Source organism: Myotis myotis, unplaced genomic scaffold (genome assembly GCF_014108235.1).
Source record: "Myotis myotis isolate mMyoMyo1 unplaced genomic scaffold, mMyoMyo1.p scaffold_m19_p_3, whole genome shotgun sequence".
Taxonomy (NCBI): domain Eukaryota; kingdom Metazoa; phylum Chordata; class Mammalia; order Chiroptera; family Vespertilionidae; genus Myotis; species Myotis myotis.
In genome coordinates, this window is record NW_023416335.1 from 24,305,070 (window position 1) to 24,320,883 (window position 15,814).

Sequence of the window (15,814 nt, forward strand, 5' to 3'; positions counted from 1 at the left end):
CTTCCAGAACAGAAATATCCAGAGTAAAGCATAAAGAACAAAATGGGTAGAAGTGAGATAGGAAGTATGGGTAGCCCTCAACTAATTAATGATTTGAATTCCAAAAGTCTGTATGTTTTTTTGAACTGAAACTTAATTTTCCAAAAAAAATGATGCTACAAGTACACAGAATTTAATCCAAAACTCTTGGAAGACAATGTGCTTTGGAATTCTGAATTTTTCTGATGTTAGGAAAGTATTACAATACATACTAGTATATGTATCTTAAGTCGACAACTCTTGTAGGATTCAGGGACACTCCATAAACTGATATCATTGATATATCTTTTTTTTAAAATATATTTTATTGATTTTTTACAGAGAGGAAGGGAGAGAGATAGAGATAGAGAGTTAGAAACATCGATGAGAGAGAATCATCGATCAGCTGCCTCCCGCACATCCCCCACTGGGGATATGCCCGCAACCCAGGTACATGCCCTTGACCGGAATCGAACCCGGGACCTCTCAGTCCGCAGGCCGACGCTCTATCCACTGAGCCAAACCGGTTTCGGTTCATTGATATATCTTTAGCAAAACATGAATATTCACATTAAATGGGATAAGAATACATATAGTCTCATGTCAGTTCAAATCATGTTTGCCAACAATTGAGTTAAGTGAGATCTTATTGTAAGATGGGTTATGAATTTCTTTTTCATTCTGCAAAAAAGATACATAGATGGCCAATAAGTACATGAAAGATGCTCAACATAACTAATCATTAGAGAAAAGCAAATGCAGACAATAAGATATGACTTCATACTCATTATAATGGCTACTATAAAAAAATAGAACAAAACAAAAAATCAGAAAACAGCAATTGTTTTACAAGGATGTGAAGAAAGTGTAACTCTTGTGCATTGCTGATGGAAATGTAAAATGGTGCAGCCACTGTGGAAAACAGTATGGCAGTTTCTAAAAAAATAAAATTACTATTTGAATCAGCAAATTCACTCCTGGGTATATAAGAACGGGAAGCAGGAACTTGAATAGATATTTGTCCTCTCATGTTCACAACATCACTATTCACAACTAGAGGCCCGGTGCACCGGGGAGAAAGGGGCTGGTCCTCAGCCCGGCCTGCACCCTCCTCCAATCCAGGACTCCTCGGGGGATATCCGACTGCCACTCGCAATCCAGGACTGCTGGCTCCTAACTGCTTGCCTGCCTGCCTGATTGCCCCTAACCCCTCTGCCTGCCTGATCACCCCTAACTGCTCCCCTGCTGGCCTGACTGCCCCTAACCGCCTCTGCCTCACCCTGCACCTGGAACCCAGAATTCCCTCCTCCCGCTGGTCGCAGACACCCGGGACCCAGGCTTCCCTCTCTCTGGCCAGCCACAGGTACACAGGACCCGGGCTGGCTTTGCCCAGACCAGCCACAGCTGCAGGCAACTGTGGGGCAGGCGGCTTGTCCCTCTCCCAGGCCACAGCCCTAGCTGCTGGCGCCCGGGATCACAGGGCGGGTGGCTTGTCCTTCTTCCAGGCCGCAGACTGGCTGGTCCCCATTCCTCTCTCCCCAGTGCTGAGTGTTTGAGCTAGTACGGCATGATGGTGTGAGGGCATGATGACCATCTGCATATTAGCTCTTTATTATTATAGACAGCCAGAAGGTGGAAGCAAGCAAGTGTCCATTGGCAAATGGATGCATAAACAAGATATGGTAAATACATACAATGAAATATTATTTAGCCTTAAAAAAGAAAGAAATTCTGATACATGCTACAATACAGATGAACCTTGAAAACATGCTAAGTAAAATAAGCCAGACACAAATGGACAAATATCATACGATTCCACTTATATGAGGTCTATCTAGAGTAATTAAGTTCATAGAGACAGAAAGCAGAATGGTGGTTGCCAGGGACTGAGGGAGGAAGAAATGAGACATTTTTGTTTAATTGGCCATTCCTTCTCAGTTTCACTAATCTCTAAAAGTTTAAATATCCCAGGACTCCTCAAAGCTCTTTTCTTCTCTTTTGGTGATCCTATCTAGTCTCATTCCTTCAAATACCACCAACTTTCTGACAAGTCCTTAATTTAGATTTTTTGCTCAAACTTATGTGTGTTGAATTCCAGACACATACATCCCACTGCTTGCTAGCTCCTCTCTTGAATGTGTTATAGCAAGCATGTCAAACTCGCAGCCCACAATGAATATTTTTGTGGCCCAGCCAATATAACGGTATGTAAGAAATGTTTTAATAAAAATTTCATAACTTAATTTTTACAATATCCTGTTATACATAATTATTAATAATGAACTATAACATTCACTAATGACTGATTAATATAATCGTGTTGCATTCATTTCCCTTACATGCCTTACTCACAGGTAAACCATTTCTCTCCACTAATACTGGCAGCGAATATTGCAGCAGCCGATTGCCACGTCATTAGTCTTGGACTGACTTGTTTGGTGTGCGCAATAGGAAATATTTTGCTTTCAGAGAACAAGAAAAATAGGTTTATTTGCATTACGCTTATTAATTTGTGCAGTTATTCAGTGTTTGCTAAGTTAATGTTCAAGAAAAAAATAATTTTTATTAAAATGTTCTATTATTTTATGTTAACAATTACCCATTTATTTCAGCCCTTTGTATTCAGCATGTCTCTGCTGAAATAAACCTAAGTTTCTATGAAAATTGAAGCCTTTGTTTTTTTGCAGCCCACATAAACTTAAACCTTGTTTATTTTGCCCATGTTAGCTTTTGAGTTTGACATGCTTGTGTTATAGGAACCTCAAGTTCAACAGTCCAAAATCAAATTCCAGATCTTCTTTTCCCCAAACCTCTTCCTCTTGTATTTTCCTCCATCTCAATAAATGGCAACTTCCTCCACCAAGTGTGCTCTGGACGCTACTCCTTATTTTCATAACCATCCAATCCAACAGCATATCCTAATATGGGTCTACCTTCAAAACATAATCAAGAATTATAATTGACCACTACCACAATGATCCCCATCTCTCTCTCTTTCTCTTTTTTAAAAAAAATTTTTTTATTGATTTCAGAGAGGAAGGGAGGGAGAGAGAGAGAGAAACATTGATGAGAGAGAATCACTGATCAGCTGCCTCCTGCACGCCCCCTACTGGGGATCGAGCCCGCAACCCAGGCATGTGCCCTTGACCAGAATCAAACCTGCGACACTTCAGTCCGCAAGCTGACACTCTATCCACTGAGCCAAACCAGCTCGGACTGATCCCCATCTCTTATGTGAATAATGCTAATAGCTTCCTAATTTCTTCCTGCGTTTGTATTTTCTCCTTTCAATCTACACAGAAACCAGAACAATCCTATCTAATAAAAGAGAAACAGGATAATTAGCCATACCTCTGCTACCCTTCCCACTGGCTAATCAGGGCGATATGCAAATTAACTGCCAGCCAAGATGGTGGCCGGAAGCCAGGCAGCTTGAAGCGAACTTGAGGCTTGCTTGCTTCAGTGACGGAGAACTCCAACGTTCCCCACCTGCCGTTACCGGCCTCTGAGCTTGCAGTCTGAAACATTGTTACAAATACAGAAGCTAAACAAAACCCCAGAAACCAGCTTTCAGCCAGCCGGGATCTCGGAGCTGGAGTAGAAACAGTGTTTAGATTATAGAACCCAAACAAACCAGATACCTGCTTTCAGCAGCCGAGGCCTAAGATCTGGAGCCAAGCCTCAGAGCTAAAGCTGGCCCAGAATTAAAAAAGAAAAAGAAAAAAAGGAGCAGTTGGGAGCTTCAGTCACCTGCCAGCCTGGAAACAGCCATCATCCCCTCATCCTGGCTGGCCAGGCACCCCCGTGGGGACCCCCACCCTGATCCAGGACACCCTTCAGGGCAAACCAGCCGGCCCCCACCCATGCACCAGGCCTCTATCCTATATAGTAAAAGGGTAATATGCCTCCCAGCACCTGGATCAGCGGAGCCGTGAGGCCTCCCGGCACCGGGATCAGCGTGACAGGGGGCAGCGCCCAAACCCCCTGATCGCCCTGTGGCTCTGTGTGTGACAGGGGGCGGGGCCACAACCTCCCTATCCGCCCTGCTCTGTTCGTGACAGGGGAAGGCACCCCAACCCCCTGATCAGCCCTGCTCTGTGCCTGATAGGGGGGAGCTCCCCAAACCCCTGATCGCCCTGTGGCTCTGTGTGTGACAGGGTGCGGCGCCCCAACCCCCTGATCGGCCCTGCTCTGTGTGTGACTGGGTGCGGGGCCCCAACCGCCGCCCCCCCCCCCCCATGGGCCCTGCTCTGTGTGTGACGGGGTAGAGCCATAACCTCCCCATCGGCCCTGCCCTGAGTGTGACAGTGGCGGTACCCCAACCCCCTGATCTGCCCTGCTCTGTGTGTGACAGGGGGCGGTGCCCCAACTCCCCTATCGGCCCTACTCTGCGAGTGACAGGGGGGAGCTCCTCAACCCCCTGATCAGCCCTGCTCTGTGACAGGGGGGAGCTCCTCAACCCCCTGATCGGCCCTGCTCTGTGCGTGACAGGGGGGAGCTCCCCAACCCCCTGATGGGCCCTGCTCTGTGCGTGACAGGGGGGGAGCTCCCCAAACCCCTGATCGACCCTGCTCTGTGCGTGACAGGGTACGGAGCCCCAACCCCCCTGATGGGCCCTGCTCTATGAGTGACAGGGGGCAGCGCCCCAACCCCAACTGGCCCTGCTCTGTGCGTGACAGGGGGTGGCACCGCAACCTCCCCATCGACCCTGCCTTGAGTGTGACAGGGGGCGGTGCCCCAAACCCCCAATCGGCCCTAACCTGAGCATGACTGAGGGTGGCATCGCAACCTCCCGATCCGTCCTGCTCTGTGCATGACAGCGGGCGGCGCCCCAACTCCCCAATCAGCCCTGCTCTGAGCCCGACCAGGGGCTGCACCTAGGGATTGGGACTGCCCTCTACCACCCGGGAGCAGGCCTAAGCCAGCAGGTCATTATCTCCCGAGGGGTCCCAGACCGCGAGAGGGCATAGGCCGGGCTGAGGCACACCCCCTCCTCCCCGAGTGCACAAATTTTTGTGCACCGGGCCTCTAGTCTATATAATAAAAGCATAATATGCTAATTAGACCAGACAGCTGAACGCCCTTCCATACGCCCTTCCAGATGAAGCCAGGGCTGTGAGGGCCGAGGCAAGCCACTGGGGCTGAGAGGCCCGGCCCCTTGCACAAATTTTGTGCATTGGGCCTCTAGTTCTTTTATAACATGTTTCAGGTTATATTGCTCTTCTGCTCAAAGTCCCCCAAGGGTTCCTATCTTAGTCAGTATAAAAACCGTAGTCTTTATAATGGTCTAGAAGACCCTACAAAATCTGGCCTCCCTTACCTTTCTGTCTTCATTACCTAATTCCTCTTCTCATTCTAACCACACTGGCCTACTTGTATTTCCTTGACCATACTAAGCACAAAACTGGATTCAGGGCCTTTGAATGCCTGCTCCCTGCCTGGAATGCTATTCCCTCTGATATCACATGGCTCATTCCCTCACCTCCTTCAGGGTTCTACTAAATGTCAGACATTCCCTAAAATAATGATTTAAAATTGCACAAATCCATCCTTTCCCTCTGGATTTTCTCTCTCCCTCCTCTGACTTTTCTCCATAACTGGCATACCATTTACCATCCCTACCCCAACTAAACTATAAGCTCCATAAAATAAGAATTTTTTTAAAAAATCTGTTTACGCCTGTATTTTCAGTGTCTGGCACATGGTAACTCAGTACTCAGTACTCAGTAACATTTATTGTTAAATGAATGTTATATATAACTTTAGCTATTAACCATGAAGTTTCACCACTATCACCTGTTGATGATAATCTGGCAAAGCTCCTACCCCAAACTCTCCTACCTCCATATACAAATCTACAAAAGTTGTCCATTTTAGACTTTACACAAATACCCAGTTTATGTAAGATAAATGGACTCTTCTTCCATTCATAAAAGCTCCTACTACATTTAGTACCATCATGTACTCAAAATAGAAGAACACTGGGAGACATATTTGGTTCCATCTTTTCCTTCAACTCTAACTCCCAACCCAACACTATATCTTTTCCATGCTATCCTAAATCTTTCTCAAAAATCTCTGCCTACTGCACCTCCTGTGCCTTCATTTAGGCCCTAGTCACTTCTCATTCTAACTACTGTAATCACTGGACTCATGGATGTCCTTGTTCAAATATTTTTCAGTCCACTATGCACTGTATCACCCGAGATGAGTATACAATCAAGTCATCCTCTTTTTAAAATTCTTAGTAGCCCTTCAAAAGCTATTTGACTACTTTCAAAAGCTACTGTAACTTAAAAAATAAACCACAAACTCTTCAACATGAACCATAAGATCTTTGTGATCTGGTCTATACTTACCTTTCAACTTCTTCTCTTACTTGAAGTCCACCAAATTAACTACATCCAACCAACTCCAAAAGTTCAATAAGCTTTCCTATACCCAAACTGTTCTGTTTAAAATGTCTTCCTCTTCTTATTCAACAGTAAATTGTTACTCATTCCTTCAACACCCTGCTCAAATATAACCTCCTCTAAGATCCCTAGATAGATACTTTCCTGTTTATTCTCATTGCGTCTATACAAATCTCTATGGCAGCGGTTCTCATCCTGTGGGTCGCAACCTCTTTGGGGGTTGAACGACCCTTTCACAGGGGTCGCCTAAATACATCCTGCATATCAGATATTTACATTACGATTCATAACAGTAGCAAAATTACAGTTATGAAGAAGCAACGAAAATAATTTTATGGTTGGGGGTCACCACAACATGAGGAACTGTATTAAAGGGTCGCTGCATTAGGAAGGTTGAAACCACTGCTCTATGGTAACATTATACCATAAACTAGCAGTTAAGAGTTAAGGATCTGAGGTCAGACTCCCTGGGTTCAAATACTGATTCTAAAACTAAAGCTAGGTAAAATAATCCTCCTAAGACTTCTCAATTATTTCATCTGCAAAATGGGAGCAAGTAATATACAAGGCTGTATTACAAGCAACAAATTGATATGTAATGCTGAATATAGTACCAGGAACATAGTAAAAGAGTACCTATTACTAATTACATTGGTTTAATTATTTATCACTGTCTCCACAAGTAGAAGAGACACATTTTCGATTCATCTATGTATTTCTAGTACCTGCTCCTAAGATAGCTAACAGAAGCTCACATTTATCTAGCCCTCACTATAGGAATGACACACTAAGCCATCTTGCAAATATCAACTCATCTAATCCTTTCAACAAACCTATTAAGTAATTTGTTCAACCAAGGTCACTTAGCACAGGTAGGATTTGAAGTCTGTTTCTAGTACTTAGGCCTTTAACCACTACCTATTAAAATTCTCAAGAAAATTATGTTAAATTGTTAAATTAATGAACTCAAAATACATCTAAACAGCCTTTTAATATGTCTTATAATTAATGGGAAAATGCCTAAGACCATTAAAACAGTCCCTCACTCCCCATCCCTAATTTCATCAATATCAAGGAGAAACCACTCCAACAACAACAAAGGTAGTCATGGGGGTAACCTTAAATTCCTGGCATGCCAAGACTAATGTCCTCTTACTAGCCAACATCCAGTTCTATGCTAGTAATTCAATATATTTCTTACCATTTCCTAATAAGTGCTCCACTCTGTTTTATCTCTCATACTAAACTACAGCTGGTCCTTGCTTCGCATGGTGCCATGTTAACTGAAACTGACACATACCAGAAGTGAGATAAAATCTCAATCACCAAAGGAATGTGTAAAGCATGGACACAATTTTGATGTGCACGTTTCCATTAACTCAGTGCCATGCAAAGTAAGGACTGCCTGTGTTACACACTTTTACGGGCAGCTATTATGCTTTCTACATCTCCACAGTGTGACTTGCACAAGGTAGGCCCTCAAATATTTATTAATCTGATGGACCAATAATTGCAATATCTCTTCTATTCATAGTAGTTATTTATTCCTCAAAGCTAAAGTTAATGTTTACTGCACCTACCAGTGATGGCGAACCTTTTGAGCTCGGCGTGTCAGCATTTTGAAAAACCCTAACTTAACTCTGATGCCGTGTCACATATAGAAATTTTTGATATTTGCAACCATAGTAAAACAAAGACTTCTATTTTTGATATTTATTTTATATATTTAAATGCCATTTAACAAAGAAAAATCAACCAAAAAAATGAGTTCGCGTGTCACCTCTGACACGTGTGTCATGGGTTAGCCATCACTGGACTAAGCCCTCTTTCTCTCCATTTACCTAAATTCTAATAATTCTTTGAGTCTGCTTCTTCTGGGAACATTTCAGATTGTTAGTGTAGGTAGTTAGCAAGATCACACCAATTCTTACTTATTCTTAATCTACTGTGAATATGTGGAATAATCTGCATCATTTAATACAGCAACAAATTACATAAATTGGTACTCTATGCCACTGTTTGCTGTTTATCTTCTATGTACCTTTCCCTACTTGAATTCAGTACATGCCTTATAATTTTGGTGCCTCCAGTAACTCTTTTTTTTTAAATTAATCTTCACCCGAGGATATTCTTTCCATTGATTTTTAGAGAGAGTGGAAAGGAAGAGGAGAAACAGAGAAACATTGATGTGAAAAAGACACATCAATTGGTTGTCTCCCAATTGCTCCCTGACTGGGGATTGAATCCGCAACTGAGTTATGTGCCCTTGATCAGAATCAAACACAGGATCCTTAAGTCTGAGAGCCAACGCTCAAGTCACTGAGCAAACTGGGTAGGGCCTGGTAACATTTTTTTAAAGAGTAATGCAGGGTGTTATTGTGATTAAAGGCAAAACATTTGAAGTCACACAGGCCTGAGTTATAACTATACCAGAAAAGTCATGCAACTAAAAGTTGCAGTTTTCTCATATGTAAAATGGGAATAATACTAGTAATCTTTCCTTCAGAGGGTTGAGAAAATTATTATTTTTAAACATATTTTTATTGATTTCAGAGAGAGAGAGAGAGAGAGAGAGAGAGAGAGAGAGAGAGAGAGATATCAATGATGAGAGAGAATCATTGATTGGCTGCCTCCGGCACGTCCCCTACTGGGGATCAAACCCACAACCTGGACAAAAGCCCTTGATCAGAATTGAACCCAGGATCTTTCAGTCCGTAGGCCAACGCTCTATCCATTGAGCCAAACCAGCTAGGGCTTGAGAGAATTACTGATTCTAGCTTACTTCGTCTCTAATAACTGTTCAATTCTTTATTATTCTTTTCAAAAAAGAAAATTATTTTAATAACCCGGATTTTAAAAATGCTGTAACAATCTAATCCTGCAAAACTAAAATCGTTAAAATTAAATATGGAAATTTAATGTGCTATTTGGTTAATATTTTATATAAAAATCATTCTATATATTTCAAGAAGGTTGTTATGCCACAATGGAATGAGCTGAATACAAACGCTTCTTTCTGGTGATGGACCTTTTCAGAAAAACCATTTCCTCCAAGCTCATAACATGATAGTTGAAATAAAGTTCCAGAACAGAAGCCTACACTAGTAATTTTTTATGCTTCTATTTTCTTTTCAGAGGTGGTTCTTTTTTATAGAAATGTTCCTTATATAGTTAATGATGGAACATAGAGCCAGGCAAACTGTATCCCTATTTCTCCTGAAATTTAAAAAAAAAAAAAAAAAAATCAAAACCAATTAATGAATGGCTTTTTTTGATAAAAATCTTGCTAAGCATTTCAGTAACTCTTGAATTAGAAATATACCACATGAAATTTAATTACTCAATATAATCACTAGGCACAAATATTGGATTTGCTTTTCTGGGTTTCCCACTAATTTGTAAATTCTATGTCTTACTCATATAGTCCCTATACCTAGCATAGTTTGTAAAACAAAGCAGGCACTCAATAAATGATGAGATGTTAGCTGGATTCCAAAATTAACTCCTTTATCACTTATGTCTTTTTTAAAAAATATTTTTTATTCACTGGGCATAGAGCCCACAACCCGGGCATGTGCCCTGACCAGGAATCAAACCGTGACCTCCTGGTTCATAGGTCTATGCTCAACCACTGAGCCACGCCAACTGGGCTCATTTATCTCTTAATGGTACAACTGTACAACTATCTAATACTCTATAATAGAATTTTCCTGCACAATTTTTGAAACAAAGGTTGAAGCAATTTCTACTGTGCCATATGTAGGCTCTCAAAAATGACTGTTCATTACCTTTATGAATGCTTCATTATTCAAAACATCATCTAATCTAATCAGTAGTGACTTTCCATTCACTTCAACCCACTTTATTACATTAAGTCAGAGAACCTGAGAGTCACCCTTGATGACCTCTTGCTCCTTCAAATTACACAGAATCTATCACCAAGTTCCACTGATTCCATCGCTAAAATATATTCTAAATCCATCTACCTCACTCCCATTTCCCCTGACACCTCTCTAGTTTAAGCTGTCAGCTTCTTTCATCTGGATTATTGAAAAAGCTTCAAAATTAGTTTCTCTGCTTTCAATCTTATCCAATTCCAATCCATTCTTAATATGGTGGCCAAGAAAAATACTATTTTTAATGCAAATCTGATCCTGCTATTTCCTTGCTAAAAATCTTTCAGCGGTTTCCCACTACAATTTCAATAAATACCAAAGGCCTAACTTACAGAAGGAAAATAATTTTACAGAGAAGAAACATGGAAGAATATTCCTAGATCAGATGGATCAATAAATTGCTATTATTACCGCTTTATCCACAATATAATTAACCTTTTGTTTCTCATCCATGAACAAATTATTTGAATGTCCAATTTGAATATCCAACTTACCTGCAGTGCTTGTTCTTGGATATCACGAAATAACTCCATATCTTTCTCAGTCATGATTTCCTGGCTCCCAAAAAGCCGTTCCTCACTTTCTTGTTTGCCTTCCCAGCCATCCTGATTGTCTGCATATAAAGAACGGGTTCACACATTATTAATATACTACCCTTAGTTTAATACATTATCTAGAAATAAATTTCAGAAGTCTTTATTTCCGTTTGAAGACCTCAATAATAATTATTTATATTATTATTTTATGTAACAGAGAAGAGATAGCATTAAACTGACTCAAAAAAAGATATTATAACAAAGTATATGTATTATATCTGCCTATAATAAAAACCTTGAATTGTCTTCTTAAAAATACTATATAACTAAATGTAAATGTCATTAAAAGAGATTACATTTTAATGTATTATTAATACATACAAAAGCAGAATAAGAAAAAGTTCTAAGGAGTATAAAATTTATTTTGAAATAGTATGAATACAACACTTTTAGTATAAGTTGTACATTCAAATATTTTTTCATTCCTTGGTAGTATGGAAGAAGTTTATGTTATAACAAGACATAATTTTCATCACCTGGCAAGAAAACAGAGAAAATCTGCTCTTTCAAACTTCTCAGTGAAGGATCACCATAAGGCCAATACATTCTTATCTCAGCAAAAAGATAACCTTTGAAATAGCTACCTTAACTGATGTCAAGAAGTACCAACTCCCTTCACATTCTGGGTTCCCTTTAAAGTAAGAACTCCACAAACCTGAGGATCACAGAGATAATCATCTGGATAAGTATGATAAATTACAATTACCCGCTAAAGAAGGCATCTTCAATGCATGAGGATGCAGTGAAAAGAAATTAGTGAAGGAGTATTGAGGGATTACATGGGTCATTATCCTTTGCATTTGAAGATGACACCGCTGATAGTGTGCCATCAGCATTTCCTCTCTGTATAAATGTAGCTGAAAAGACCAATTAGGAGGTAGTTCTTTTCATATCAACTGCACATATAGGCTGTCTGTTATTCACTTAGTATAAGAAAAAGGGCAAGGACTCACTGCTCACAATATTCCCAAATTGAAAAACACATACATATATAAAGATGCTATGTGACATGAATGCCCCCTAGTGCATGACACAGACAGATGCAGGCACAAACTAGTACAGCAATCAGTAGCACTGTTATCAGATGGTGCAATGTTGTTCCTTAAACTCTAAAACTCATAAAAAAAATGACAGAGCCAATTAAAGCAAAAGCTCACACCAATGCCTAAAGCTCAATATTGGTTTTCCATATACTTTATATACATTTGCTCTAATACATTTCTATTTCTATAACATTCCAGTAGATTCTTCTAATAATCCATCTATAGTGAAGTGGTTAATACAAAAATGCCTTTCACTAAGATCCGCTTTATTCTTTCCATCTAAGTCCAAACTAAATGACTTGCATATCTTCTTAACCATGCTTAAACTAGCGCTTTTCTACAATCTACATGGCTGATAAAGACATAAAAAGTATTTAAATGCTTACAGTAATTAGCTGATTGCCACTATGGTGAAAACCTGATCGATACAGCATTAAATAGGGGGACCTTACAATGATGAGAATTTTCTCTTTTCACTGAACCCATCAACCATTTATATAAGCAAGAATGAAAACAATGATGCAATGAAAACAATCACCAATGGGACATTCAGAAGAAGGAAATCAAAGTGAAGAAATTATCTTACAGTATATGAGATAAAAGAGGCTTGTGATCCAAAAAAGTCCATTCTCATTCTGCTACTTCCCTCAGAGCCATTTCTACTTCCTTCGCAGCATTAGGTTCTCTAAACTCACAGCACTCGAGCAACAAGGCTAGTTTAAGTTTTAGTTATCCGAAGAGCAAATGAAAATGTTCTCCTCTAACTTCAATTACCTGCTACGCTATTAAATATTCTCCACAGATGTTTTATACTTTGAGAAGTAAAGAACTTAGCCTGATACATTAAGCAAATGGACTGAAGCTATGGTTCTCTCTCTTTTAAGTGAAAAATTACAAATATATTTGCCAATATTTGAAGTAGAAAAATCAATGACCTTATATTTCCATGTATTTTATTCATTTCCTCATGCTTTCTTAACCCTTTGCGGTCGTTTGTCTACTCTCAGCCACCAAAGCTTTTTTACCATTCCAGTCGTATGTCTGCTCTCAGCCACCACAGCAAGGAACCGTATGAATCTTAACTCTATTCATTCATGTATCAGTTCATAATTTCTCTGAAAGCTCTTGTGTCTAAGCGACCTTGTCACGAACCAAAACACTGCCCCGACAAATCAGAGATATCGAAACTCAATATAAACAAACGCGGTCGTTCCACACTCGCCATGCAAAACACCGTGGCGAGTCAGTCGCCTTTTGAGAGTGAAGAAATCGACAAGCTTCGGAGATACTTCACAGAATTTCAAATAAAGCTTTACAAATTACGTTTAACTGTAATTAGGCATTCTCGCTTGTTAAGATATTTCAAAATAATACTCCAAAATGGCAAAAAGAAAGTTACCGAAAGAAGTGTACTGCGAATCTGAAGGTAACGATGAAGTGTTTTATTTTGGCACCTTGAATACTGACTCTGACGTAGAAAGTGATAACGTTTGTAGTGATTCTACTAGTAGTGAAGTAGTTCCAAAAAAGAATTAATAAATCTTGTTTACCCTTCATAATCTTGCATGTTATGTATCACTGCTCTTTCAATGGAAATTAATTCCGACCAGTACGACACCCATGTCCAAATTTAATACGACCGCAAAGGGTTAAATCAACAGCATTTTATTCACCCTTACTCTTTCCAACTTCCTTCCAGAAATAATGTAAATAAGCATCATGATGCTCCTCACATGATTTATTTTGTAATTTATGAAACATACAATTACCCTTGATTCAAGATTATAGCCCAAATTTCTCTAGGCAGATTCTTGGTGGTTCTACCAAAAAAGCACCATCTTTTGTCTAATAGCTCCTACTTGTTCCTTCTGCAACTTCATGTCTAGCCTCTAAATTCTTGCCACAGTTATCACCTTATTATCATTAAATATGTATCTTTAATACATTCTTATATTTCATAACTAATTTTTACTAATCAAATAAGTGTATTCCAGAGAGCTAGTGTTATTCCAAATAACACACTTTTGGAATACTTTTTGTTTCTTAGTGAACAGCCTTTTACCTGCGGGCCAATCTGAAGAGCTTGATTTTCTGTTGCCCTTTTTCCTGATTCTATATTGTTCAGAGTAGTCTACCACTTCCCCTCGTGGTTTCCGCCCATCAGGGGAAGGGGTGAAGAATTTGGTAAGGCCATCAATGAGCCCTTTGGTTTTCTTGTTGAATTTCAAAGAGACACTGCTATCTCTGCAGAAGTCCAAGCCATCTATTCGCTCCAAATACCCTTCTTCTGATGATGATGCTGATTGGCTGGAGAGAGTGATTTTCCGTTTCCGACCCCTTCCAGGGCCAGTTCGAACTTTGCTGAAGGGACCTTTTGATCTAAATAATCAAAAAGGGAAAAGGATAACTATTTTTTAAAAATCTGTATAAAGTTTCTACTTATTATATAACATGTAATTAGTAAATAACCTACAGCTTTATAAAAAGTCTGTATTATTAAAATATTTCATAAATTATAAATATTATATAAATAAGAAGCAATATTTTAAAAAAAACTCTATTTCCAAGAAGCCTAGTTATTTTATAGTGAAACAAATCCTAAGCCAGGAGTCAGAAGGCCTAATTCTGCCACTTACTAGCTGTACATCTTGGACAAATCACATTTTCTTTAAACATCAGTCTTCATCTGTTTAATGAGAGTTGGACCAAAGAACAAGTCAGATCCTTTCAGGCATAATAAAGTCCTATGATCTCTGTACCAACTCAGATTTATACTTTTACCTTTAAAAACAAGGATGGGTTACTCTCTGAAAGTGAGGAATCAGAAGATCACTTTACAAGAAATTAAAGCTTGATTTAAGATTTATTATATGAACTACAGGCCCTGGCCAGTAGTTCAGTTGGTTAGAGCTTCATCCTGATATGTTGAGGTTGCGGGAATCAATGCCGGGTCAGGGAACATACAAGAATGAACCAATGAATGCGTAAGTAAGTGGAACAACAAATCAATGTTTTTCTCTCTCTCTCTCAATCAATCAATAAAAAATATATGATTTACAATGCTGGTTCTGTATATTTCAATCTGATGTTGCCCATTCATTTCAAATGTGTCACAGTCAAGAGACTCTTAAATGTAGAAAAAGTGGGTAAAATGTTTGAGAATAGAGATTTACAGGCCTAAAGATATTTTACATATCATCAAAAGTGAATTACCTTAGAAACACTTAAAAAACAAAAAAAACAGGTTGAATTAGCTATGGAATCTTGCCCCACCTCCTCCAGACATAGCCCCATTTCCTAGTCCACAAAGGATAATTATATCCTGATTTCTGCTAATACAGCAAAAACTTGCATTATTTTACCTCAGAACATAAAAATGACACTTAGCTGTGACCTCAATAGAAGCTATCCAGTGATCTGTACATCTAATAGAAATAAACTATTGAGACTAGTATCAGGAGAGAAATCTGTGAAATGCAACAGTAACAATTTTTTCTTTCTTATTTTTTTTATATAAGGCAACAGCTAAGAGCCAGGCATTGGTGCCAGACTACTTGAATTTTAATCCCAGTTCAACATTTACTATAAACTTGTGCAACTTAATTTCTCTATACTATAGTTTCCACCTTCGAAAAATAAGAGTACAACAGTCCCTACTTCATTGGGTTGTTGGGAAAATTAAATTATTTAACACACATAAAGCACTTAGAAAGTGCCTTGGCAATTTATTAAGGGCTCAATAAATGTTAGCCATTATTATTACATAAAAGTGCCAATTATAACCAATGAAAATGTTTTCATAAACAAGGGAATCCTAAAATCTAGAGAAGACCCTATCCTTTTCTCCC

General features: G+C 39.4%; 1 protein-coding gene across 8 annotated transcripts in view; it reads right to left on the reverse strand.

Moving 5' to 3' along the window:
• Positions 1-15,814, reverse strand: part of KAT6A (lysine acetyltransferase 6A) — a 134,354-nt gene that overhangs the window by 37,630 nt on the left and 80,910 nt on the right. For all 8 annotated transcript variants that reach the window (XM_036300719.1, XM_036300718.1, XM_036300725.1 and 5 more), the window contains 2 exons: positions 14,029-14,345; positions 10,822-10,940 (listed from right to left, as the gene is read on the reverse strand). In XM_036300719.1, the coding sequence (XP_036156612.1) occupies positions 10,822-10,940; positions 14,029-14,345 (436 nt within the window). The remainder of the gene's footprint in view (positions 1-10,821; positions 10,941-14,028; positions 14,346-15,814) is intronic.